The following is a 25510-nucleotide window of genomic DNA, read 5'->3' as shown; positions in this document are numbered from 1 at the left end:
GTTTATTTATCACGTACTTAAATCTCTCACATCAAGACCTCAGTTAGTCAAAATGGGAGCGAAATGGCAGTCTTTGATTTAGAAACGTAAACATAGCGCTTGAGCAATATGGAATGCATTTCTGAAAGCAATTTCACTCAAAGGTTAGCGAAAATGTTTTTTTTTTTGTTTGAAGCACTTTTTGTGACATTTTTTGTTTTAATAATGGTAATATTTTCTAATTTTAATACCATTTTATTCATAAAGCACCCTTTATGAATAATAATAATAATAATAAACTTTATTTATATAGCACTGTTCATAACATAAAATGCAGCTCAAAGAGCTTTACGAGAAAAGGTATTAAAAACAAAAATACAGGTATTTGATAGGAAATAGGAGACATTAAAACAACAACAAAAAAAACAATAAAAACCTAAGAGCCCTTTATGAGGGGGTTATAAGTTATAACTAATGACTTTATTAATGGTAAATGGCTGCATTTATTTAGCAATTTTATATAAGTCCTTCCAGTGTTTCTGCTGCTCAATCACTAATTCGCACACACACTCTCACACCAATGGCAGCAAGCTACCACACAGAGTGCTGGCACAACCAATGGGTTCAGTATCCTGCCCAAGAACACTTCCACATGTGGACAGGAGGAGTCGGGGATCGAACCACCGACTTTCTGATTAGTGGATGACCCGCTCTACCTCCTGAGCCACAGTTGATGGTTAATACATGCTTTGTATGTATGCTTTATAGATCAGCAAAAAGCCATTAATTGCTAGATTATGAAAAACCTCTTTGTTTGTCCCTTGTTAGACTATTTGATCACTTTTTTATATAAATGAATGAATTATTAATGTTTATAACTGCAAACTTCATGGCTTCTTAGAAAGTTAGAACATCTGTTAATTGATTATCAACATTTATAGCTGCATTGTTGACAAAAGATAGGATGGATACCAGCCAATGGGATTTGTTAAGCCGGGCTTATCCTCTAGAGTCACCATGAAGTTCACATTTGTAGTTCAGTCAGCCAACTTATGTGGGTAGATGTTATTTAAATGTTGAGTATGTACAGGATTAGTGTTTGACATGTAGGCTCTGATCTCATCGCTCCTCACAAGGAAACATTGATCTCACACAGCAGGGAGTGAGGAGCTACAATACTGACTTCCCCCCTAGAGAAAGATAGACTCAGAGCCTACAGGTGGAGGTGGGGCTTTTGTTGAAATGCTATAAGAACAGCAGCAAACAAGCACAAAACGATGGAGATGACAGGAGGGCGCCGCAACTCAAGCGAAACTGTCACGATTTTATTCCGACGTTGGAAATTCGCCTGCGTCGGTGGAATCGCTTGAAAAGTCGTTTGGTGCGTTAGCCAAACAACTTTGCTTATAGGAGCAGTGCCAGTTCTCTCTGAATGATACAGTTATATCTTGATTTGGAACATACCTCCACTGACAGACACGCTAATGTGATTTATTGTTCTGCCTGAAGGATCCAGTGACAGGAGGAGCAGGATGAAACAAACAGAACAGAGTGACAGATAAATTCTAGTTTCTGCTGAAGCTCACCAAACTTGAACCAAAGGAGACGTTTCTGCTCAATTAACACATTTCACTTCCTTTCATGCAGCCCTGTTATCTCTCCATGCTAATATTTAGACACGCTGGGTTATTTATGGATGAGGCCAGCACGCAAGGTGGGCTCCTGCTGGCGAGTTAAGCACTCTGCAGCTGTAGATTTTTTTTTTTTTTTTTTTAAGAGAGTGCTCTAAACTTTCAACTGGACTGGTGATGAGGTGATGATGGCCCCCCCCTCCCCTCCCCTCCTCCCTCCAGTCCGTCACGTGCCTCAACACACACATCAGTTGAAATACTAAACAGGTCAAAACAGAAACACCTTGAAACATCATTCAACAAAAATAGACTGTAATTGGAGACTATAAATGGAGCTTGAGCTGAAGGTAAAATTAAACGTGGACAATGCTGTCGTTATCAATGTGCAGTCTGACACATTTTTACCAGTGAGCACGCACCAAGGAGACATTTGATAGTTTACAACGTGGTTTTGTTTCCTGTGCTATGGATTTCTGACTCTTCCTGAAGATGCACCACAATGAAACTGCCTCACAATCCTTGGAAACTACCCCGGACTGACACAAAATATGTGCAGGAAATGACCCTCGCCTAAGAAGAAAAATTTGTGTCGAGCAGTTAGTTACTATATGAGACTTTAATTTGGTTTCTACAATTTCTTGAAATAAATCCTTAATTAATGTTATTCCCAAAATTAAACCACTGGGTATTAAGGCCCCAAATATGCTGAATATAGTAACACTGGAGCATATTAAGCCATGTACCCAGATGTCTTGTGACACACACATATAATAGAGAGGTAATGGCACTCTGAAGCAATCTTACTGTAACATGTGCAATATGTTCTGTCCTATCAATAGTGAAACAGGCTGTATATGAGCCAAGTTGACACATTACTTGGCTCCTCATATGTGGCAGGCCGTTGGCAAATGAAAACTGTGTTATATGGCCCAGTAGTGCTGACAGGTTTCTTTCTCCTTCTCCTCCACCCTCTCTCTCTCTTCTCCTCTTTATTTCTCCCTCCTCTAGGCTGTGGAGAGGCTGGCACGTGGCGAGAGGAGGGGGGAAGGATGGATCTTCAGCCCAGTGTAAGAGCCTCCCCCCGGGGAAGCCGGCGTCGGACGCAAGGCCTCATGGGCCGTTGACCTGCTGTCTCTGTGATTTATGGCGGCTGGGGGCCTCTGGCCACTGCAGACTCCTCTCCTCTCTCTCCTCCGTTTCCCTTCACACACACTGCAGGACTGCGAGGAACCACACACACTGCACCACCATCTGCAGGAGTATCCAAAGAGGAATTCCTCGCACATGCTGAGCTGCAGCACGGGTGCGCACACGCATACATCCACATGCTGGATCACCGCTTTGCACAGTGTCTCATATAAAAATAAACACCTCCATAAACATTTCTGCACTGCAGCACTGTGTCCCGCAATCCCATCACATGTCTATTAGACTGAGCTTGCTCTCAGAGTATTCTCCATTTGACTGTTTGTGGATTACATTCAGTCATGGTGTGTCAGCTGAGCCCTCGGTGTAGCTGCTGCTCAGGGGCAGAGCCAAATCAATGGAGGTCCGCTGAGTAACGAGGTGATGTTCCTGTTTTCACATGGTCTGAGAGCAATCAGCAGCCAGCATCTCTGCGCTGACTCCACAGACTGCTCTGCTTCTACGTTGCAATAACGTCCTCTTCAATGGACTATTAGTGCAGTGACTTACAGCGTTATTTTAATGTTGGACACACTGTAGCTGGACATTTGCTCCTGTGCACACCAGAGCTGTCACGACACCTTAAACAGTTTTATTCTCCAACCTTAAAGGTTTGGAGCAGACACAGTACCGTGTGTACCTTCTGGAATTTATTTTATATTGAAAGCCGTGGACTGAGAGTGAGAGCCAGCAGGTGCCCTCGCCATGGTGTTGCCGCCTCCAGACAAACGCCACGTGTGCCTGACCACTATTGTCATCATGACCAGCATGGCCTTCATGGACGCCTACCTGGTGGAGCAGAACCAGGGTCCCAGGAAGATCGGTGTGTGTATCATAGTGCTGGTAGGGGATGTATGCTTCCTCATAGTGCTGCGATATGTGGCAGTGTGGGTCGGCGCCGAGGTGCGCACCGCCCGACGAGGATACGCCATGATCCTCTGGTTTCTGTACATCTTTGTGCTGGAGATCAAGCTCTACTTTGTCTTTCAGAATTGCAAAGCTGACAGGAAGAGTCTGGAGACGGTGGCCCGGAAGGCTTTGACGTTATTATTATCTGTGTGTGTGCCAGGTTTATACTTGGTTCTAGTGGCTTTGGATAGTATGGAATATGTGAGAACTTTCCGGAAGAAGGAGGACATGAGGAGCCGTCTGTTCTGGGTAGCTCTGGACCTACTGGACCTGCTGGATATCCAGGCCAACTTGTGGGAGCCCCAGCGGACAGGCCTGCCCATCTGGGCCGAGGGCCTGATGTTCTTCTACTGCTACATCCTGCTGCTCATTCTGCCCTGCGTGTCGCTCAGTGAAATCAGCATGCAGGGGGAGCACATGTCGCCCCAGAAGATGATGCTGTACCCAGTCCTGAGCCTGGTCACCATAAACGTGGTCACCATCCTCATACGAGGTGTAAACATGGTGTTGTTTCAGGACAGCCGTGTTTCTACCATCTTTGTCGGCAAGAATGTTGTGGCTATTGCTACCAAGGCGTCCACCTTCCTGGAGTACCGCAGGCAGGTGAAGGAGTTCCCACATCCGCAAAACGCCATGGCGCTAGAGCTGCAACAGAACTCTGTCAGCCACACTCAGCCGCTGCCCAATGCCACCAGTTTGCCCCATGAACCTTCACCAGCGCAAGACGCCATTGACACATGACCGCCAGCGCTGGACTCAGCACCATTAGAAACTGACTGCTTTTTATGAAAGCTGCTGGAGTGGAGGTAGATAGAGAAATCAACTGCATGACAGGATGATATTCTGCTCTTGTCAAGCTCACATGAACTGCTGTGAAACCATAAAAGAGATTTTCAGCATCACCTGCCTGTCAGAACATACTGTAAACCTTCACTTGACTCTGAGTGCAGTGTGCAGACTTTAAAGTCAAAACAAAGGTTTTTATCGTGCTATTGTGTTTTTAATTGTTAAAGATGTTTTAAAGGTTTAAACTGTAATAAGAGACAATCTCCGTACTCTGCAGCCCAGTGACATTATGTTGTGTAAAATGGACAGTTGGTCCCCCCTCAGTGAGTATCTTATATATTTTAAAAGGTCACTTTTTTCGACAGTGCATCCGTGGCATTTCCTTTGAATTCCAGCACCAAAGGACATCCCACTCAGCGTGATGCGCTTCTGACGGAGAGGAGGAGCAGAGAATGACAAGGGTCAGTCATGAGGGGCTATCTGTGCTGTGCTAGAGCGAGGTTGGCGGCAGACGAATGCTTTTGGTTCTGTTTGTCTTCTGCTGAGAAAGAGGCTGTCGGGAAGCTGCTGCCTCGGTCAGTGTTACGCTTTACGACCAAAGGTCTGATTAAAGCACCGGAGCTCAGCACTATATACCATCCACTGCAGGCATCCAAGCGTGTGTTTTACTGTGTGTGTGTGTGTGTGTGTGTGTGTGCGTGTGTGTGCATGTGTATGTGCACGCACACTAGTATATAAAGAACGTATGCCTGCATCCAAAAGTGTGCGCGTTCGTCACAGGAGGTTTAGGTTATTTCAGATTGTTTTGGAACAGATGCCGGTGGTTGATGTGTGTGATGAATTGCAAATGAGACATATTATGTAGTGATGTCAGGAAAAAAAAACAAGATGGGAAGAAGATGCTTTTTGTTTCCTGTACTGTACATTCCTCTAAAACTAGCTCAAGCCTTGAAGTCAGAGAATGCAGAGATCAGAGTCCAGAGAACGCCTCATTGAAGAATTGACAAAAGAAAAAACATAAATACAATAATATACAAACAGAAAATACTTTTTTTCGGATGTAATTCAGTTTATTATCATTATTATTATTATGTACATTCTTTACTTGTTGGAGGCCGATGATGTTTTAATAAAAGTATAAATAAAAGACTAATAATGAGAGCTTTGTTTGTTTTTTCATATTGTTGATTAAGATTAAATAAAACAAAATTTTTTGCTAAATGACTTTCACAGAGTATTTGGTGCTCTTGCTTGTACTTCAAAGCAACTGCAATATAACAACATAACAGCCACATCACTGAAAAGCCATTTCTGTCTTCATGTTTTGCATGGAAGAAACCTCCTCATGGACTCCTTGGCATTAATGTTCTACCCCTCGGGCTATACATTTGGGGAAAGCAAGCAATGGATTTGTCCTTAAAACGCGATAAAAATGTATGAACCTTTTCTCAAATTGTTTCTCCTTTTTCCCTCCCAGTTCTCATTATCACCTTCCCCCGCTTCCCTTTCGTTCTGTTAACACTAATCTCTCTCTGCGCTGACCCCATATCAGTTATCAAATGGAATTTTTGTGTTATTTGTGTTTCTACAGAGAAATGTATTAACTGAACCAAGTGTCGTGGATGGAGGTGGAGAGGTCAGCCACATGAGGAAAGTCACTTTACTGGCAGCAGGTTAACTAAGGTTAGCTGCTGATCTCAGCTCACGGAGACGTGCTCAGACCCTGAAGGGCCCCACTCCTTAAACAATAACTGTCGGCTGTAGAGTGACAAAGGGACTGGATGACTAGCAGCGGAGTAATGTTTCCCTTCACTTGGCATAACCATCATGTAAGACATGTTTAAAAAGATCATATTGGTTTATTTCATGGTTCTGAAAATGCTCCTCTGCAGAGCTGTTTCTATTTAAACTACTGAAGCTAAATCAGACTGACTGGACTGCAAAGACTTGAACAAACTTATAATTTACAAAGGTATATTTAACTTAATTCAGCCTCTGGCATTTACTGTAAGCTAATATTAATTTGCTTTGTAATCAACTCCAGGAGTAGGTAAGTAGGTTTGCTCTGTATATTTCCAAATATCCTTATGGCAAGCAAAGACCGCCATTGTAATAGCTTATATATTTATTTATATTCAGGTGAAATTCTGCTTGGTCAGCAAATTGCATGAAGACCTGACTTATCTTTGCTTGCTCACAAGGAAGATTTTTGTAAAAAAAAATGCAAAATACACAATGAGGCAAACTCAAAACCCTGTGCAGGAACTTATGTCACCGCAAGAAACTAAAGTTTCACTTGGAAGTGCTGATTTCATTCCCCCTGAACACTGTTGCTTCAAGCTCATCAAACAACTGCTTGTTTAACTGTGAGTGAGCAGGATCAGTTTGGGGCTTACAGTATCTGAACAAACTGTCAGTCTCTTCTATTGGAATCTTCACTGTAGAAACATATTGATTGTGCTTGCTGGTGGAGTATTAAATATTTCTGAGGCGTATCTCTCCGGGCACATCCAGTTAATTCTAGTTGTCTGTTTTCAGTTCAGCTCTTGTCTTATTCTAGTAGAAGGCCTAATAAATTATATAAGTATAAGGCCTAGTAACTGACACTGAAAATGGAGAAAAACAGTGAAATTATTATATGGGCCTGAAAAGGCTACAAGACGAGCGTGTTGTGTGTGTAGCGTGTCTTAGTTATTTTCAGTTGTAGATAATTCTTCATTCTGTATATCTGTCATATACTCACACTTTCCTGTAAAGCTTTTGGAAGCAGTCAGAATAATGTCCTCTGTCTTTCTGAGCTCCTTGTCATGACGTTTTATGACACTCGTAATTCTTAGCTGCATGGCAGATGATCTGGTCCCCAGTCCACTGATGCAGTAAAGACATTAGGAGATGCTTCCGACTCATATTCACTCATCAGGAATTTATTTCTTCCATGGCAGCAAAACAGATCACACAATTCATTAGAAACTACCACAGGTTAGACTGAGCTAGCTAAACAGTTTTAGGTCTGAATAACTCTAAAAGACACACTATAAACAGACTTGAACATAATGCAACACTTTGTAGTGTAATTGTTGAATACGTAAATAGATGTCTAGTCCTTGAATATAATACGCGACCCACTTCTTCAAACATAATTTCCAGAAAAAAATGGGTTTTTTTACCCAAACTGTCAACTGATTTAGATAATCTGGTGGCATGTGTCCAGCCTGACGGATCTTCTGTATGCTTCTGTTTCTCACTTCAGCTTATAATAATGTGGGTTTATTGTAGGCGTCGCATTGTTGCCATATTTAAGCAGTTACTTCCGTGAGTACAATGTTATCATGGCTGATAGAAAAGATAAACAAAATATAAGAACAAAGCTGTAATGAACAGGAATTATCTTTAAAAAGTGACAAAGGTTGTTCAGGTCAGATTCGAACCCAGGACACCACTGTGGCATCATTACATGATATGCTGTAGGCACTGGCAGACTCAGCGGGGAGTCATAGTAGAGCAAACATTATAAAATGCCCTCTGAGGTGAACACACAAAGGAGAAAACATACCAACGTTCTGTAATCACTGTCTTAGTTATAGGTAAATCAGGATGAAGGGCCCTATAGAGTGCCTCTATATGTGACAATCGGGAATGAAGCGCCCTCATAGTTGCCCTTCCAGTGGAGGAAAATGTGATAGTGCCCTGTAAAAGTATCCCCACGAGATGTATTGCAGTGCCTTATGAGTTGCCGTTGTAATAGGGTGAGCTGGAGGTTCTGCATGGATGCCCTTCTAATGAAAAAAAAAAATGGAAAAAGTGCCCTCTTGGGTGCCCCCAGGGGTTAGAAAACATGATGCCATGATTAGTGTCCTTTCAATGAACAAAATACATGGTCAAGTGCTCTATAGGGTGCACAGTAGAGCTGCAAAACATGATGAAGTGCTCTATAAGGTGCACTGTAGATCCGGAAGCATGAAGTGCCCTATAGGGTGCCTAAAGTGCCCTTCCAGTGAAGAACATGAGATACTTTGATGTCCTTACGATGGAGTAAACTGGCCATTATGGTAGAAATGAATCTATCCTTCATGTAGGCTGAGCATTAGGGAAATAAAGCATCCTTAAAAACATTTTGTAGTTGTTGTAGCTGACATTATTCCACTAGTTTGCTCAGCCATTCCCCCTTTAGATTGTTCTTTTGTCTTTGGTTCACTCTAGCCTAAGCTAACAATGTCAACTGCATCAGCTGAGCGATCATACTCCAAACTGAAGCTGATCAAGACCCAGCTTAGAAACAGATGTGGAGAAGGAAGGCTCTCAGATCTTCTGCTGTTGTCCATTGAGAGGGACATCCCAATTGACCATGACTAGGTCATTAACATTTACAAATTCATGCCAAAAGAATTCTCTTTTAATTCGACCAGGCTTGCTTCTTGCTTCTCTGACAAGATTGCTCAAAATAGCTAATTCTCAAAATGTTAATAGTTCCATGTTTTTACTACAGATGTGTTCGAGAAATAAATATTTAAAATGTTACCCATTCCCTGAATTTAATTACAGATGTTATAATAATAAGTGGGGTTTTTTTAATTAAATTCTTTTTAATACACAGGTATTGTTTTCCTTATATTTTGAATCACGCTAAAAGATGTTAATCTTATAGGGTGTTAATCATTGTTCTCTGCTGATGGGGCCCCTTTGAATGTATCAGGTGCCCTTTATATTTTTTTGCCCATGCAGACACCCTGAGTCTGCCATCAGTTTCTGTTGATCTGTTCATGATACCCAAGTTGACTGTTTTTATATTAATGTCCACATTGCATAACTGTTTACAGTCAATCATCTAGAATGAGACAAATAACTCTACCCCAATAAATAATCCATCAAAATCTTGTCACCTTACACTTTATTGTCACATCTAGGTCTCTGTATTTAGAGCATCCTAGCTGTGACGGCAGTTAATCTAGGTTTGACACTTTGCAACATAAACAAGTAGATTAAAAAATCTAATTACACACCTCCTGCACTGCAAAATGATTTGTTAAATAGGCTATAACTTTAAATGTGGAAATGACACAGTTATTATCTTGTAACTATAACAGGCCCATAGATGCAGCATGTGAGGTGATAAAATGTAGGAGAATTTGGAGCCTACGCTGGCAGCTGATGGCCCAGTTGGCTCTCTGTGGCAACTCACATTATTAAATCTCTCTTATGCTGTCTGAACAGTAGACTCAGCATTTTTTTTTTCAAAGAAAGGGAATTGAGAACCAGGTCCAAACTTTAATTAAAAATGTCCCCCTGTATGAATAAGAGCCGCAGAACTGGTCCTTGTTACCATTTAGAACCTGTATGTCTGCGACTGAGACCGAATCTGAGATGAAAATCTTTGCTGTGGTCTGGATCACAGCTCATTGTTAGGCTTACAGTATAATGCCGCTATTGTTTGAATAAATCTTGTCAGCGCAAGTGGTTGAAGGGGGGAAAGTAAATGGCAAACTTGGGAATAGAATAAATTACCTGTGGCTGTATCTGCAACAGATCACCTTTCTGAGACCCTCTGAGCAAGGGATTCATCCATAAATCACCAGGACTGCGCATCAGGAATATAATTGTACTCTCTCCATATGTAATAAGTTGGTAAAAAGCACTTTTTCTCTCCGACTGTGATTTACTGTGTATCTATGACTTCCTGAATCACTTAATATCAGCAAAATTAAGTTGGATGAAGGTGTTGCCAATATTACAGACTGTCCCCTTGACCACTTTTGTATTTGCTGACATCATACTTTTTAGTAAATGTCTGTTTTCACACCGTAATCACTTTGCTGGCTACGCAAACCTTCAACTGTACAAGCTGCAGTGCACAGTAACTGCAACGCAAGTGCTGTCCACTGGGGGCTCTGTCAACAAGAAATTCAATCCAAAACAATGATGCTAAAAGTTAATGAGACAAAATGTGTTTAAGATACTGACGTTTCAGCAGTACTTAGCCAAATATTCACTACTCTCCATGACAGTTACTGAAGTCACACTCTAGACTAAAGATTATATTATGCATTAAGTGTGTCTAACATTATTAATCACACATCATTTGTACTTTAGTCCTAAATAAAGGCAAATTAGTTCACTCTCAAAATTAAGTGTTTTCAAATCTCATAGAATTACCAATAATTGGTGTATCCACTTACATTTCAGAAAGATAACAAGCACAAACCTTTTGGCTAATGCGCTCCTCAGTGTGCAGTGCATGGTATTTAGTAACATCATGTAAATGCCTGTGTGGCTTCACCCATCTTTAACTTGAGCAGAGGTCTAATTAGCAAAAGTAATTGGAGACACCTGTGTGGGTTTGCAAGGAGCTCGCCAAGAATTACAGCATGCAACTCCCCCTAAAACCTTGAAATTGTTTTTAAAATTGTTTGTGTACAGATTAAAGTAATGAGATACAATGAGTTTTAGAGGTGTTGATAGACGCATTTTTGAACTTTTGACAGAGCCAGGCCTGTTGTTTCCCCCGTTTCCAGTCTTTATACTAAGCTAAGCTAGTCACCTCCCGGCATTAGCTCTATACTCCACACATGCGAGTGGTATCGATCCTCTCATCCAACTCTCAGTAACAAAGTGAATAACCATATTGACCGTGAGTGTCAAATGAATCCTTTAAAACCACATTAATCAATACTTTTTATAAAAACAGTCGATCAAATGCCTGAATGTAATGTGAAAGGTGTCACTTGTATCGACAGAATCCGAGAGAAAGAATTTCCATCCAACTCTTCAGTCTCCATCTGCTCTACAGAGCTTCTTAGTCGATTTTGAATCATAGTTTGTCAAAAAAGCAAATAAGCTCTGATAAACCTACTGTGTACTTGTCCAGTACCAAATGACACACAAAGTTAGCTACTAGCTTGTGAACACAGTGGAGCATTTAGCAGCTAACAAGAGATATTTCCCTTAGGAGTTGGAGGAGACCAAAAACATCCGTATCAACATTATTGGGTGATAATATTTTGTTGTTGTGTTTTCAGCTTGTTCTGCAGCTGTCAGTTGGTAAAAAAAAAAACAAAAAAAACAAATACAGATTCAAACAAGACGGTACAATCAGGTGCAAACAATTAAGTCAAACACTGCCTTTGAAATAGGGCATAGAATAAATTTAAAAGGAAATGGTAATAAATCAACCTAGACATACAGTAGATGCTTAAAAAATGTCAAAGAAATGTAACAATAACAAACATCTAACAAATAGAAGTTAGAATAAAAAGTTGCACAAAGAAGACAGAAAAACAAATATTTTGCCACACAGAAATAGTCCAATAGCTGCCACAAAACATCTAAATGCCATCAACAACTTTAATGTCAAGAAAGAAAGAAAAATCTTTGTTGCTCCAGAAGCAGATTTATTACACTCACACACATACGGATTATAGCAATCATTTATCATTTACCAAACTTAACAAAAACATATATTCACCAACAAAGGAGGAAGTATCCCATTTTAATTACAGATAACAATACACTGAATTATGACTATGCTTTCTACTGAAAAGCAAGCAAAGTATGCGAGTCAGCTTTACTGTTTTAATTCAAAATTAGATGTAATTATGAGTGTGAATCTATATTACAGGCTACAATAAATGCGAACCTTGGACTCTACCCAACACTGTGTTGCTGTAATGATGGATGTCAGTGGAATAGCCTAATACAAGTCCACAGCAGCACTCAGTAATCTATGGCACATTACACATCCTGACTCTAACCTTGATTAAAGGGCCCAGTGAATGACTCACCATTAGTTGATTTTTGCAGATGGTCTTATTAGAACTGTCAGTCTCCATTGCACACTGCTAGCTTCACCAGGGCTGACTACTTAATATTCATACATACATAGATAAGGTATTGTGTTACCTTCATGAACTGTACGGCGTGTGCAGAATGGATTAATCACTGAGCCACAATGCACAGGGGAACAGACGATGGTAGCTGTCATAAACAGATAAGCATAAATGAAAGCTGAGCGTGCATTGTGGTAGAGAGTCCCACTGTTAGTTGTTAAAACAGCTGACTGTCCTCTGAGTTTATGGCTTGATTTCTATGTTATCTATAAAGGGCCTTCATTGTCGTCTGGGTTACTCTCACAAAAAAAAAACCCACAACAGCCAGTGACTCCAGGTTACAGCTCTGATAATGTCACTGTCCTCATCATCATTCCGTTTATTTTAATTTTATCTAGTTATAAAGTTTTCAGATGTTTTAAATACCAAGTAAAGGTCACAAGGTGGTAATAGACTACAAAAGCAATGTGTCACTTCAGGATTGTGGACTGTCAGGTAAGGGATCTTAAACGCAGCCAGTCAGTGAAATTTTACTGTTGTAGCTGCTGAACAGGAGGATAAGTGAGCCAAGGACTCAAGTATAATATTTTACAATAACTTGTGAAACATGATGTTGCTTCTATTTGCAATCTGCATATATGCAGTGGTAGCAAATCGCGTGTGAAAACAGCTCTTGGGCGACGATGCCAAGAAAACCAATAAAAGGAAACAACGTGACACGACCAGTGTTGGGAGAGCAGCTTGCAAAATTGCCTTTAAAATGTCTATGTATATGATGTTGTGGTTCGTGGGTTCAAATGTCTCAGTTTGAATACTCACTTAGTACTATACTCAGCAAGTGGTATGGAGAGCGAAAGAACCTCCACGGCCTGTCCCAGCTGTAATAACTCATTCAGAATCATATTGACATTTATAATAACGCACATTACATTCTTACCAAGGATGTATCAGTATCAGCCTGACGTGTGTTAAATTCCTACACATCAATGAGTTGAATTCGGGACAACATATGTTAATTGCGACACATTAAGTGTGTCAAGGGTATTAACACTGACTGTCAGATAGATTAACACAGATGTGTAATGAGGTGTAAATGCTAACACAGCTATAATAATGTGTAAATATTAACACATTCATGTGTTGCTCTAAATTACACATTGTGATCAGAAATCTCACTTCACTCAACACAAGCATGTGTTGCTCTACACAAATGGTTGAATACGATGAATAAAACGGAAAATGCCACTTGGAATTATTTTGTGAAAATATCTATTATTATAATCTCAAAGAGACATTTAGTTCACAATTTATGTTTAACTCATGAAATTAAAAAGTTCTTTACAAAACATTATATCTAGGGTTGATACAGATCTGGTTTCCCTTGAAACATTTATCAAAGTCAAGTGGTCTAAAAGCAGACAAATCACCAGGAATCTGTACAAGTCTGAACTCATCAGCTCTTTCCACTGCATAAACATAAAAGAAGTCATCAAAACAGTTGACATTCACAACCCGTACAAAAGATAGAGCAGTGCCCTTGTCTATCTGTGGGAGAAGATGAATTATTTCTCCAAAGACTGGTTCATTTTTAGTAGCCTGTCTGCTGTTATCGTAACAACAGTCCCGCTCCGCATGTCCACACAAAGTCACCGTGTAAGAAACACACATTGTTTCTGCAATGTCCCGTTCAAGGGTTGACCTGAGGTTATCAATCGACTGTTCGCCTTTGTCTGGGGATCCAAGAATAACCAGAAATACATTTGGAACACACATTTTGTTACCCATGGTTGACCAAAACTCCAACAATGCACTTAAAGAACATGGTTTTTGTATGCCAGTGTCTTTGATATATTCTTGAAGTTGCACACAACATCATGTGCTTGTCCTCACACACCATAGTTTGGACAGTGGTCCAGATAAGACCATTATGGTGGAATAATGCATCATAAGTGTTTAGTTCTTTGAACAGTCTATGATGAGCAGTTTCAAATACACAGAAAGCCCTGTGATTACCACAGGTGCAAAAATGATGCTGCATATTTTACGTAGCAATAGAAATTATTGCCAGTGTAGGTTCTCTGGATTCACCAAGTCTCCAAGAAGGAAAGGTAAGGTTTGTATGGGACACCACATTTGTGCTGCAGTCTGTCTAATAGCAGTCTCTGATGTCCTCAAATTGAGGATGACACTGGGTTTGTTTTTCTCATTTGAATACCCATAATCAAAGCCAACTGTTCTTTCATTTAACTGTTTCAGGCAAAACAGGCAAAGGTAGTAGGGTTGTACTTGACTCAGAATTTTGTCAGTGAAATTGGATTTGGTGGTTCAATATGAATATTCAAGTACTGTATTTGTTCCTTTTATATATATATATATATATATATATATATATATATATATATACATATATATATATATATGGCGGCTGGTGACTCAAAAAATTGGGGAGGACAGGAGGAAAACCAACATGGAATCTTACCACAAACTACATCATACTATATCATTGTCCCCCACCCAATGAAATCGCAGAATGTGTCATTTTATCAACAAAGTTAAATTCAAATTTATAGTATTGTTCTAACGTGACAACAAGATTTATGTTCTCATCAAAAACAGACAATATATCATATGATTTACACATGTTTCCTGTATTTTCTTAGTATACTGAAATATATAAAGTACCACAAAGCTTATAATGTGATACAGGTACAGATCAGTGCTGAATACTAGAACGATTGAACACTAAAAACATTCACAGATCTAAAGTGTAGGTTCACAAAAAGTATTAATGCATGTATCAAATACATGACTTACACACTCTTATCTATGTGCACCACATAAAAAATATAGTCTACAAAGCTGACATGTTAACACTTGTTATTCTAATTACTTTAAGCTTATTACTCAATATAGGACTCAGCTTAAAAACGAACTGAAGAAACTGTCACAAGCAAGCAGCCAGACCTCCTGCACACTCATTCACTAATCACACAACATCAACAGGTGACTGAACAACCACTCAATTAAAAACTGGATCAATTCCAAATAGCTCACTATAACTTCAACAAGCAAACTACCTACAGCATATTATATGATCTCTGCTGCATTCTTGTTAAGGAGATAAATTCACACAACAGTCACACAGAGAAACAATTAACCATCAGAGATGAAATTAGCAACCAAAGAGACAGAGAGAGAGAATCTGTATCTGACTCACGTTATCTGATGTCTCCTTCTTTCTTTCATGGAGATGAAGTATCCACATCATAATGTCCATTTGTGGCTATTGGTCATCTTGTTTGTTAGTTAACAGAACTTTGTGGCTGCTGGTTAACCAGTCTGATATCCTTAGCAACCATAGACTGTATATAAATATGGACGACGCGTCGGCATTTCCTACCACTATGCAAAAGTGAAGCCAAAATATCTCCTTTCCGGGAGCTGCCATCTTGCTTGTGTGACGTCATTTGGAGCCAGACTCTGCGCAGTAGAGTCGGGCGGCGGGATGACGGCCCGCGGAACACGCCCCCTCAGCCGTCCCGCTGCCTGACGGAGGTTTGAGAGCGGCTGTCACAGCTGTCAATCATGACGTCAGACCCCCTTTCTATATCGTCAAATAACTAATTAAAAACAAACTTACGAGAAAAATGAGCACTTGAACAAACATCAACATGATAAGAACTATCTGAAATGACAGAAACCATCTTTGAGAAAAATTTATTTGATGTGTACTTTGATTTTTTAGTTTGGCACATGTCCCATCCACTAACAGGGACAGGGTGGGATTTATGACATATACTGCAGCCAGCCACCAAGGGGCGATCGAGATGTTTTGGCTTCACTTTTGGGGAGCTGTCATGATGTCCATCTTTATGTACAGTCTATGTTAGCAACAATGACAAACAAGCCAACTCTCCTGGTTGTTTCTCCGGTTGCTTCTCCCTCCAGCTGCTCCCTGGTAGCGTCCTGCTACTGCTGCGCCCCCCAGTCCAAATCCATTCTCCGGTGAGCTTAACAACAATCCTTAACAGTCCTTCAGGGCTGTTACAACAAGCCAACTGTTGCATTGGCTAACGGAAGCAGCTATCTACCGCTCAATAAAAGAAGTGAAACTTAATTTATCTATATTTTACCAGTCTTCTTCTCTTACTGGTTCATCACACTCACGTACGCTACAGTGGAGAGAATTGAAGATGAAATCTGGAAACTATCATTGGACCAACGCAATGTCAATATTGTATTCTGGTTGTTGATTGGTTAGGGAGGACGTTGTCCCTTGGAGCGTCATTTTACATGTCTTGGCCAATCATAGATTAGCATGAAAAAAAAATGAAGTACATTCAATTGATGTAAGAGATCTCGCCCTGTGGAGGAGAGCTGTCCCCACCACCACTTCAAACAGACTGCTCTTTCTCCTCTTGCCCTGCAGGTGTCACTGTTGAAGCATTTTAATAAGAATGTCAATAATGGATTTTTTTCAAGGAAGAGAGAAATTTTTTTTATAAATAATACTGAGATTTGGTAATGGTTTATTTCAACCAAATATTCTTTTTTATATTTTGATCTCCCTCTTGCTTCTCAAAAAATAGAGGAGGGGCAACCTCCTCTGCCTCCATGGACCAGCCTCCGCTGATATATACTATAGCTTGTTTGTACATAAAAGTTACCATTAAATAGTGTTACAACTAGGCTAGCAGCTAGCATGCTATATAAACCAGCTAACACCAGATTACTGTCTAACAAAGCTAAGCCGAGCTGTCACCTCTACATATTCAGTGTCTCTCCTCCGTCTTTCACAGATATTCACCTGCTTAATCAGTGCTGAACCAAAATGTGAAGCATTTTTTTAACACAATAAACTGGTAGTTGTCGGATATGGACCCTGGTTGAGTTTACCGAAGGGTACGTAAATAAGCTAAAGCTAGCCAGCTAGCCTCACTCACGTTGCTCTGACATGTTATTATGGATCCCACTGCTTATCTTGGCAAGACACGTCCTGTGTAGCATTCAAGCGCTAGAATTGGCCAGATATCTATGTTTGCATAGCTAGCCTGCTATTTCCTAACTGTATGTTCAGTGGTTGTCTGGTGTTGAGTGATGGGAAACGTTAATTCTGAAGGACTTTGAGTCAGTATAGAAGCTGTATTATGTGTAGCTTGGAAAATAGCGATATGGGGCACTGAATTTTTCTTTCTTCCATGTCAGATCTCTTTTCCTGGGAGTGCTGCTGCACTGAAGAGCCGCACCACCACACACCAGCCACACTGCAGGACGGATAGACATGTTGCCGACGTCTGCCATTTGAAATGCAGCTTCAGGATATTTTAGAGGTTTGCACTGTCCAAAAATAAAAGGAATCACAAGGCAAGGCAAAGTGTGGTATCAGTGCTGGTGGCTGGTGCAAAACGAGGCGAGAGTGGCTGGTGCTGGTGTATGGTGCAAACCTCCAAAACGTCCCGAAACTGCATTTCAGATGACAGACTTTAGAGCTCCCTCAAAACTCCCAAGCCGGAAAGCATGTTGTGTTAATATGACAACTCATGTACAGTCAGGAGATCATCCTATGGAGTTTTTAAATCCACTTGTGCTCAGACCTGAATCACTGAACAAAAATAGGAAACTTAATCTAGAATTTATATCAAAAGAACAACTTACAATCCATATTTCTTTACAAGGTCACTGACACTTTGACAAGCTTCTTTCTGCTGCTGTTGGACAGTGTGCCTGTCTGCTGATGTTCAGTCAGCATTGTCTGGTGCCTTCTTTTCCAGAAGAGATTTCAGCTGTATAGCTAGGTCCTTCTACAAAATACAATAATAAACAAACCCCTCAGTGACCTGGAACAGGGTGCATACACTTCTATATCAAAATCCAAAACATCAATTTCTTCACAAGTGGAATAAGTCAGCTAAAATTTGTGAGTGTAAAAAAAATAATACAGCCTATACAGTATGGAATCCTTCAAAGTGGTCACCTTTTCATTTTCAACATATGGAGCCTGAAACTCCACAAACTCACACAGTTGTCACAGCTGATGTAGTTTTTGAAGTCATTGTTATACTGAAGAAACCTTTCTAATTGCATTGGATGTGAAAACTCTGAGTGACAGGCCTGAAAAGGCTGTGTGGCATTGTTAACACTAAAAAGTTCTTTGCACATTTCAGTCAATGTCAGTCAGCCATCTTTATAGATGGATACAAGCACTGTCCTGGCCAGTGGTCCAGGGTCTGGTAGTGGATGACGGTCATTTTCAGACAGCTCCATTTAGGCTACTGCCGAGGAAAAAGGAAAAAGTTTCAGTACAAAATGTAAGGACAAACTTCATAGTAAAAGTCACCCCTCTCCACATGAAAACTGATTAGACATTGGGAAAATAATGTCATTCATAGCATACAGGGCATAGGCCCTTTTCATGGTGGCCATTTTGAGATGTCATTGCAGAGTAAACACAGATGTAAACAATAACTATGGTCATTACATTTAGGTGTGTTATAGCTATTCCAGTGAGACAGCATGCCCAATACCAGGGTCCTGGCCCCGGCACACCTACATAGAACAGGACCATGATGTTATTTATTACACCTGGTGCTGTGATGACACATCAAAATGAATAAGTGAATAAGATATGCTATTCAAGTCAGTACTTCTGTGAAGCTCAAAACTGCCATATTGGGAGACCATGTTTAAATTTCTCAAAGATCCAACTTCAGTGGAGTTTACAACAGGTCTCTCAATTTTGATTGTTACTTAAACTGTCCCAAAATAAAAAATAAAATGTATTATATGTATTATAATAATACTAATGCTAGCAAGCCCACTAGCCTAGTTGTCTAGTAGTACTGTATTCTTATAAAGCTGGGTTATGTGGCATATTGAGATCTCAAGCCTTGCCAATGATGGCAGTCCTGAATTGGGCTGATGTTAATGAACACAAGGTGGGCGCATGAGGGTTACAATTATGACGATGTCACATGGTCAAAAGCACTGGCAAATTTTCCCATTCCCCATTAAATATTTCATCTGGCTCATTTAAATATATTTCACATGGTAATAATCATATCCAATAACATGGAAAGTCATTCTAGTGATGTTACATACTGAAAATAATTCATTATTGCATTAGAAGAGTACGCCACAAAATGACGCCATGGTGCATGTTAAGAGAGCTGGCCAAAATGGCCAAAACCAGAATGGCATGGCACTGCACTGGCCATTTCAATATCAATACTTTGACAAAATGAATTATGTTAATGTTACCCAACTTGGCTCAAAGATGCAGATAGGTCAATAATAATCACAATAGGCTTCAATTTTTTATGGTGATTTTGTCATAGGCTAAGCTAGTTGTTACTTAATATGAAGTCAGCCTAGAATGGCCACTTGAGGCTGGCTCCAAAAGCGAGTCAATCCCCATAGACCCCCATGTTAAAATGCCCAACTTTACAGCATGATGTTTACAGCTTGATACAAAAAATGGTTTTGGTCTCTATAGTTAATTTCCCGATTTATGACAACTGTACAGGGGGTGAATTTTTATGTAACTCACCCATTTAAATTTTATCAAGGCTTAAAATTATGCATTATTAAAGGCGTGGCCGCTTTGAGTGACAGGTGGGTGCCATCACCCGCAAGTCGTTACCACAGTGACAAGGTTGGTTAGGTAACGTTACCAATGGCATAACCCCAGATTCACAGAGTAAAGGCGTAGCTGTAGTAGTAATAGCTTTTCAGTTTGTGAAGTTAATTGTAACATTTTGGTCACCTAAAAAAGTCTTGTTCATTGTTTGGTTGTACTAAAAGACCCTCTAAGGAGTCGGATGTTCAGTTTTTTCCAGTAAGTATATATCACCTGTCAGACAGCAGTCACTACAGCCATCAAACCTTGAGGTGAGCGAGCAAACATTAGTCAGGCTGATTCTTGGTTGATTCTGCATTGCCTTAGTTCCATCATCACATGGCTGTGAATGAATTGCATTAAATACACAATAACATCAATTTTATATGTCCTTCAGCTCTGCTGCTCATGTCCTCTTGCATCGGTGGTAGTCCAAAAAGTCTCTACATGAGGTGCAGCCAAGGAAAAACAAACAGACGGTGGATACGCAATGTGATGGGGTTATCAATGTAACACATTTGGGTGTGCTGAAGAGGATACAGCATGCAACACATTATTTGCTGAAACTGACACAAAATGTGTTATTTTGCCATTTACACATTAAATGTGTCAGGAAACAACACATCTTTATTAAGTGACCTCAGACCTACAATATCATCTTGCTTAACAAAATGTGTGATTCACTCCATTTATCTAGGCAGGGATTGTAAATCTTTAAGGGGTACTCTGTTTTAGTATCACTAATACAGTGCCCCAAACGTGACTGTTTGGAATGGGCTGATTGATAATTATTTCTCGAGAACCGAATATGTATGTGTCAGTTGACAAATGTATAAATTAAAACAATAATGAATTAATAAACTAAATGGTATAGCTACAGACAGAAATTTCACCAGTGAGACTAAACTGAGGTTGAACTGTAGAAGCAGTTTATGGCCTTCCGTTGGTTGATTCTGCTGTCAATCAAACATGTCTGTGCTCCTATTGGCTAGTTTTACTGCCTCCGCCTCTGTTTTTTTCGTCTGTGTGTGCTCATCCTTCTCTCTTGGGCAGTTTAAGTGAGTGGGGTGTGTGCTTTTGTCCCACTCAGCAAATCAGAGCCTATAAGTCCCACCCCATTTCACACGTCCTTGGGTCCGCCAAGTGTGAAGTTGATCGGATGAACAGTTAAAACAGTCTTAAACTTTTTAAAGTCATTATCACTACAGATGTAATCCCACCTCCGACCACAATGTGGGTTGCAATGGCAGAGTAGTGCTGTCCGCATTTCCGCTCGTTGACTCCATAGGCAGAAGAAAAAGAAGAAGCAAAAACGTTGTTTATGAGGTATTTTTTATATATTTCTTGAGAACCGCTCATCCAAACAACTTCACACTCGACAGTGCACTTTCTTGAGTCCCTGGCAATACACCTGCCAAGTGTGAAGTAGATCAGATAAACGGTTCTTGAGATATGGGAGGTACATACATACATACATACATACATACAGACAGACAGGCAGAGATTCGCTGCTTTATATAGATACTTCCAACACTAAATTAAAAAAAAAAAGTTTTGTCTACTTTCAAACTTCAAAAACACTAAATTCTGCATTTTGTAATGCCCCTGATGATGTCATCAGGGTTGCTTTTTTAGATTTCAGACATCTCCCTCCAAAATCACAGAAAACACTGTTTTCACTGGCTGAGTTGTACTCCCCATGAAGAGTAACTTGATGTCTAAAATCAGTCCCCTTTAAAAAAAACAATTGAATAATGTTACTAGAATTTTCTGCATTCAACAGACTTTAACGAACATTTCTCACAAACCCCAAAATGTCTTGGGTTAAATGTCACCAGCTTTGTAGGCTGAAGTCAATCAAGTGGCAGCCATTGCATCATGATGCCTACAACAGGAGACAGGAGAGGGAGGGCTGAACATTGTAAACCATCTTTATTTTAGACAACAGAGATAAGCTATTCTGGATAATCCAAAGAACTTGCTTTAACAATTTTAGTGTTTAAAACTGTTCACAGTGAGGTCTGTGGATTATCTTATTACTGGCACATTACTGGCACAGCAGGAAGAGACATTGCTGCTGAATTCTTTAAATGTTATAGCGTTAAATCTTTCAACACTAAGAGAAGCAAAACTCCATGCACCACCATTTTATTGAGTGAATATCTCAAAACCTGGACCTCTAAATGTGAGTGAGAATGTTTTTTTTATAATTTGGGTGAACCAATCCTATAACCAATAAATACACAGAGTGAAAGTTCACCAGGCAGTGTCAGTAGGCTATACTGTAGTTAAAGCTAAACCAAACCAGTGGTTAAGGACACAGGGGTGACCCACAACACCTTGTGTTCCTATGCAGCAGAATGCCCTTATGTGCTTTATGAGGGACTGCAGCAGGCAGCAACAACCTAGTTTGTTCACCATCCATCACTGCAGCACAGCAATTTACCCAAACAGTAAAGTGGTGTCAAAAATACTGACAAGGCACAAACAAGGAAAGAAAATGTCCCCAAACTGTAACTGCGGGGGTTGTGGGTGAACAGATAAACAACTTTTCAAAGTCAGATTACATTGCTGTATGTGTCGAGGCCAGGATGCGTGGGCCTTGTGTCTTAATGTGGCACAACAAATGGTGGAAGGGAGCTAAGCCGGCATTAACGGGAGATGCAGTAGCTGCCCAAACGGGCTTGTTAGGGGGCAGAGAGGGAACTCATCAGTGCACAAGATCACGGCTGACAGAGAAGCTTGTTAACAGCAGCACGGTAGCCAAGAGGGTGGCTCATTAGGGGGAAGCACCAGTAGCCTGCACAGGCCATGCTGGTCTCACCAGATGGCTGCCTGTCTGGCTGATGAAGGATGGACATCCATCATTAGCAAATTATGTGCAGTGCATTTTTTCTACAGGAAATCATATAGAAACCATTGATTTCAGTCATGGTTTGGCTTTGTCACAGTTGATATTTGAAACTTTATATCATAGAGTGCCAGAGTTTTATTCACTTGGGCAAAGGAGCTCCAATTTTATTTCACTCTAAGCTTTAACAAAGTTTGTCTGTGACACTGGGAAATGAATCCTGTTGCAACATTGCCCCCTACTGGTGCTAATGACTGGAAATCCAGATTGATGGAGGCAAGATGCAGTCAGACATGAATTTTCTCATCACTTGCCCCTCCATGGACTCCTCACATGTTGCCAGGCGTCACCATAAATAACAAATTGTTTGCAATCATCCTATCTGGCTAAGTACAGCACTCTTCAGCTTGATTATTGCACAAGACAAGTTTCCAGTAAGGACCAATAAATCATTATTTATCCTTCATTCAGGGTGAAATACAGGCTATTGCAGCAACATCTAAATCATAAGTGGAATTCATTCATTTAGATATTCTTCTCAGGGATGCTTCAACCAAATAGCAGATGATTAATTTGCCATCTAATCTCACACATATCCCAAAATTAAAAGTATTGTTGCAAGGCATTACTTTGAATGTTGGCTGAGTATGAATTTATCCAACAACTTTAATTAAAAATCAGTGAATTTTGTATTGAAGAAAAGCACAGCCGGCAGAATGAAAAAATGAAGTGACATCGTCAAGCCATCGTGATATGGCCAGAATATATTAAAGAGTTTTTGAGGGTTCATAAATTAGTTCATAAAAAAGCTTTAATCACTGCTGGTGCAACAAAGTAGCCATTAGGACTACCTAAACTCATTAACTTTACCTTAGGGGTCATTTCACCAGGAAAGATTTAGTATATACTTCTCAAAACTCTGAGCTGCACCATTTCATTTGGCCTCTGGTTTAAGGAAGAAAAAAAATTAAGTCAGCAGGTCTGAAGTTGTCCTCCAGTGTTGTCCCCTTTCTCTTAATTAAATTTTACAGTAATGAATTAGAATCAATTACATAAAAGGCCAGTTTCGGTACGAGACCATCCCTAAACTGTGGAAGCTTTCCGAGATAAGATCTATCCCCAAGACCAACCATCCTGTAGAGCTGAACAACTACTGATCTTTGGCCCTCACATTGGTAAAGTGCCTGGAGAGACTAACGTTACCCCACCTCCTCTCACAAGTAAGCCCCACCCTCAATCCACTGCAGTTTGCCTACAGGCAAAACCACTCAGTGGAGGACACAGTGATGACTGTATTATATACCACCTACAGTCATTTAGAAAAGTTGAGCGCATATGTCAGGATCCTGTTTGTGGATTTCTCCTTTAACTGCACACAGCCCCACATCCTCGGCGTCAACCTCCAAGAGCTCCAGGTGGATCCCGACATGACCCCCTGGATACTGGATTTCCTCCTCAAAAGGGAGTAGTTTGTCAGGGTCAGCTCCACCGCTCCTGTCATGATTACATCCACTGGTGTCCCCCAGGGGACAGTGATTTCCCCAGTCCTGTTTTCATTATATACCAATGACCTGAGAGGCTCAGATAGTGTGAGCATGGCTGTGAAGTTTGCAGATGACACTGCATTAGTTGACACCTCCAACAGCCCTGCACATTTTGAGGAAGAAGCGAAGAAGAAGCTACACCAGTGAGGAGCACTTTCTCTGGATAAACATGAGGAAGACAAAGGAGCTCCTCATAGACTTCCAGAGGAAGGCTGACCCTGTCCAACAACTGACACTCAGTGGAGAGGTCGTGGAGAGGGTTAGCAACTACAAGTACCTCGGGACCACCATCAGCAGCGGGCTGACCTTCAATGACAGCACACAATCCATCTTCAAAAAGTGCCAGCAGCGGATGTACCTCCTACGGAGGCTGAGTCATCTGGATGTAGCCCCTCCCATCCTCCGCAGCTTTAACATCCTGCATATAGAGAGTCTCCTCACTTCTTCTTTTCTGGTTTGGTATGAGGGGTTCTCAGAGACCAACAAGGCCAAACTGCGGAGGGTGATCACCTTGGGGTCCAAGCTCTGTGGGAAGCAGTGTTCAACCCTCCAGTAAGTACTAAAGTTTAATTATATGGCGCCTCTTCATAGATACCAGTCACAAAGTGCTTCACAGGCACACAAAAGACTTTAAATATATAAATCAAAGATAAACAACAGATAAAACACACTGGAGAAAAAATTCAGGCATAAAACACAAACATAAAATACCACATGCTACCTAAATGCCTGTCTGAACAGATGGATTTTTAACTGCTTTTTAAATGAGTCCACAGAGTCCAGAGACCTCAGACTTTTAGGGAGACTATTCCAAAGCTTAGCTGCTGCCAACTGGAATGCAAAATCTCCCCGAGTCTTAAAACATGTCCAAGAGACACTAAGAAGACCCTAGTTAGAGGACCTAAGAACTTGGCTCGTGGTGTGGGGGTGCAGAAGGTCCATGATATAATTTGGAGCCTTGCCATGTAAGGCTCTATAAGTGAGCACCAAGATTTTAAAATGAATTCTAAAATTAACAAGAAGCCAATGTAGAAAGGTTAAAATAGGTCTAATGAGTGACCATCTGTTGGATTGTGTTAAAAGCTTAGCGGCAGCATTTTGGACAGTTTGTAAGCGGTCCAAGGAAGATTTATTAAGGAAGGTAAAAAGAGAATTACTGTAGTCTAGACGTGAAGAGATAAAAGCATGTA

At 40.5% G+C, this 25510-nt stretch overlaps 1 protein-coding gene across 1 annotated transcript; it reads left to right on the top strand.

Moving 5' to 3' along the window:
- Nucleotides 1–2315: 2315 nt before the first annotated feature.
- On the top strand, nucleotides 2316–5602 carry tmem121ab (transmembrane protein 121Ab). The gene has a single exon (XM_044377455.1). It carries the CDS (start codon nucleotides 3501–3503, stop codon nucleotides 4443–4445), a length of 945 nt encoding a protein of 314 aa, XP_044233390.1. The 5' UTR covers nucleotides 2316–3500; the 3' UTR covers nucleotides 4446–5602.
- The last annotated feature ends 19908 nt before the right edge of the window (nucleotides 5603–25510 follow it).

This window comes from Thunnus albacares, chromosome 16, assembly GCF_914725855.1.
Source record: "Thunnus albacares chromosome 16, fThuAlb1.1, whole genome shotgun sequence".
NCBI classification, from domain to species: domain Eukaryota; kingdom Metazoa; phylum Chordata; class Actinopteri; order Scombriformes; family Scombridae; genus Thunnus; species Thunnus albacares.
The sequence above is the reverse complement of the archived record's forward strand: the minus strand, read 5'-3'. Positions and strand labels throughout refer to the sequence as shown.

Coding starts and splice junctions, on each gene's coding strand:
- tmem121ab (XM_044377455.1), top strand. CDS start 3,501: ATGGTGTTGCCGCCTCCAGACAAACGCCACGTGTGCCTGACCACTATT.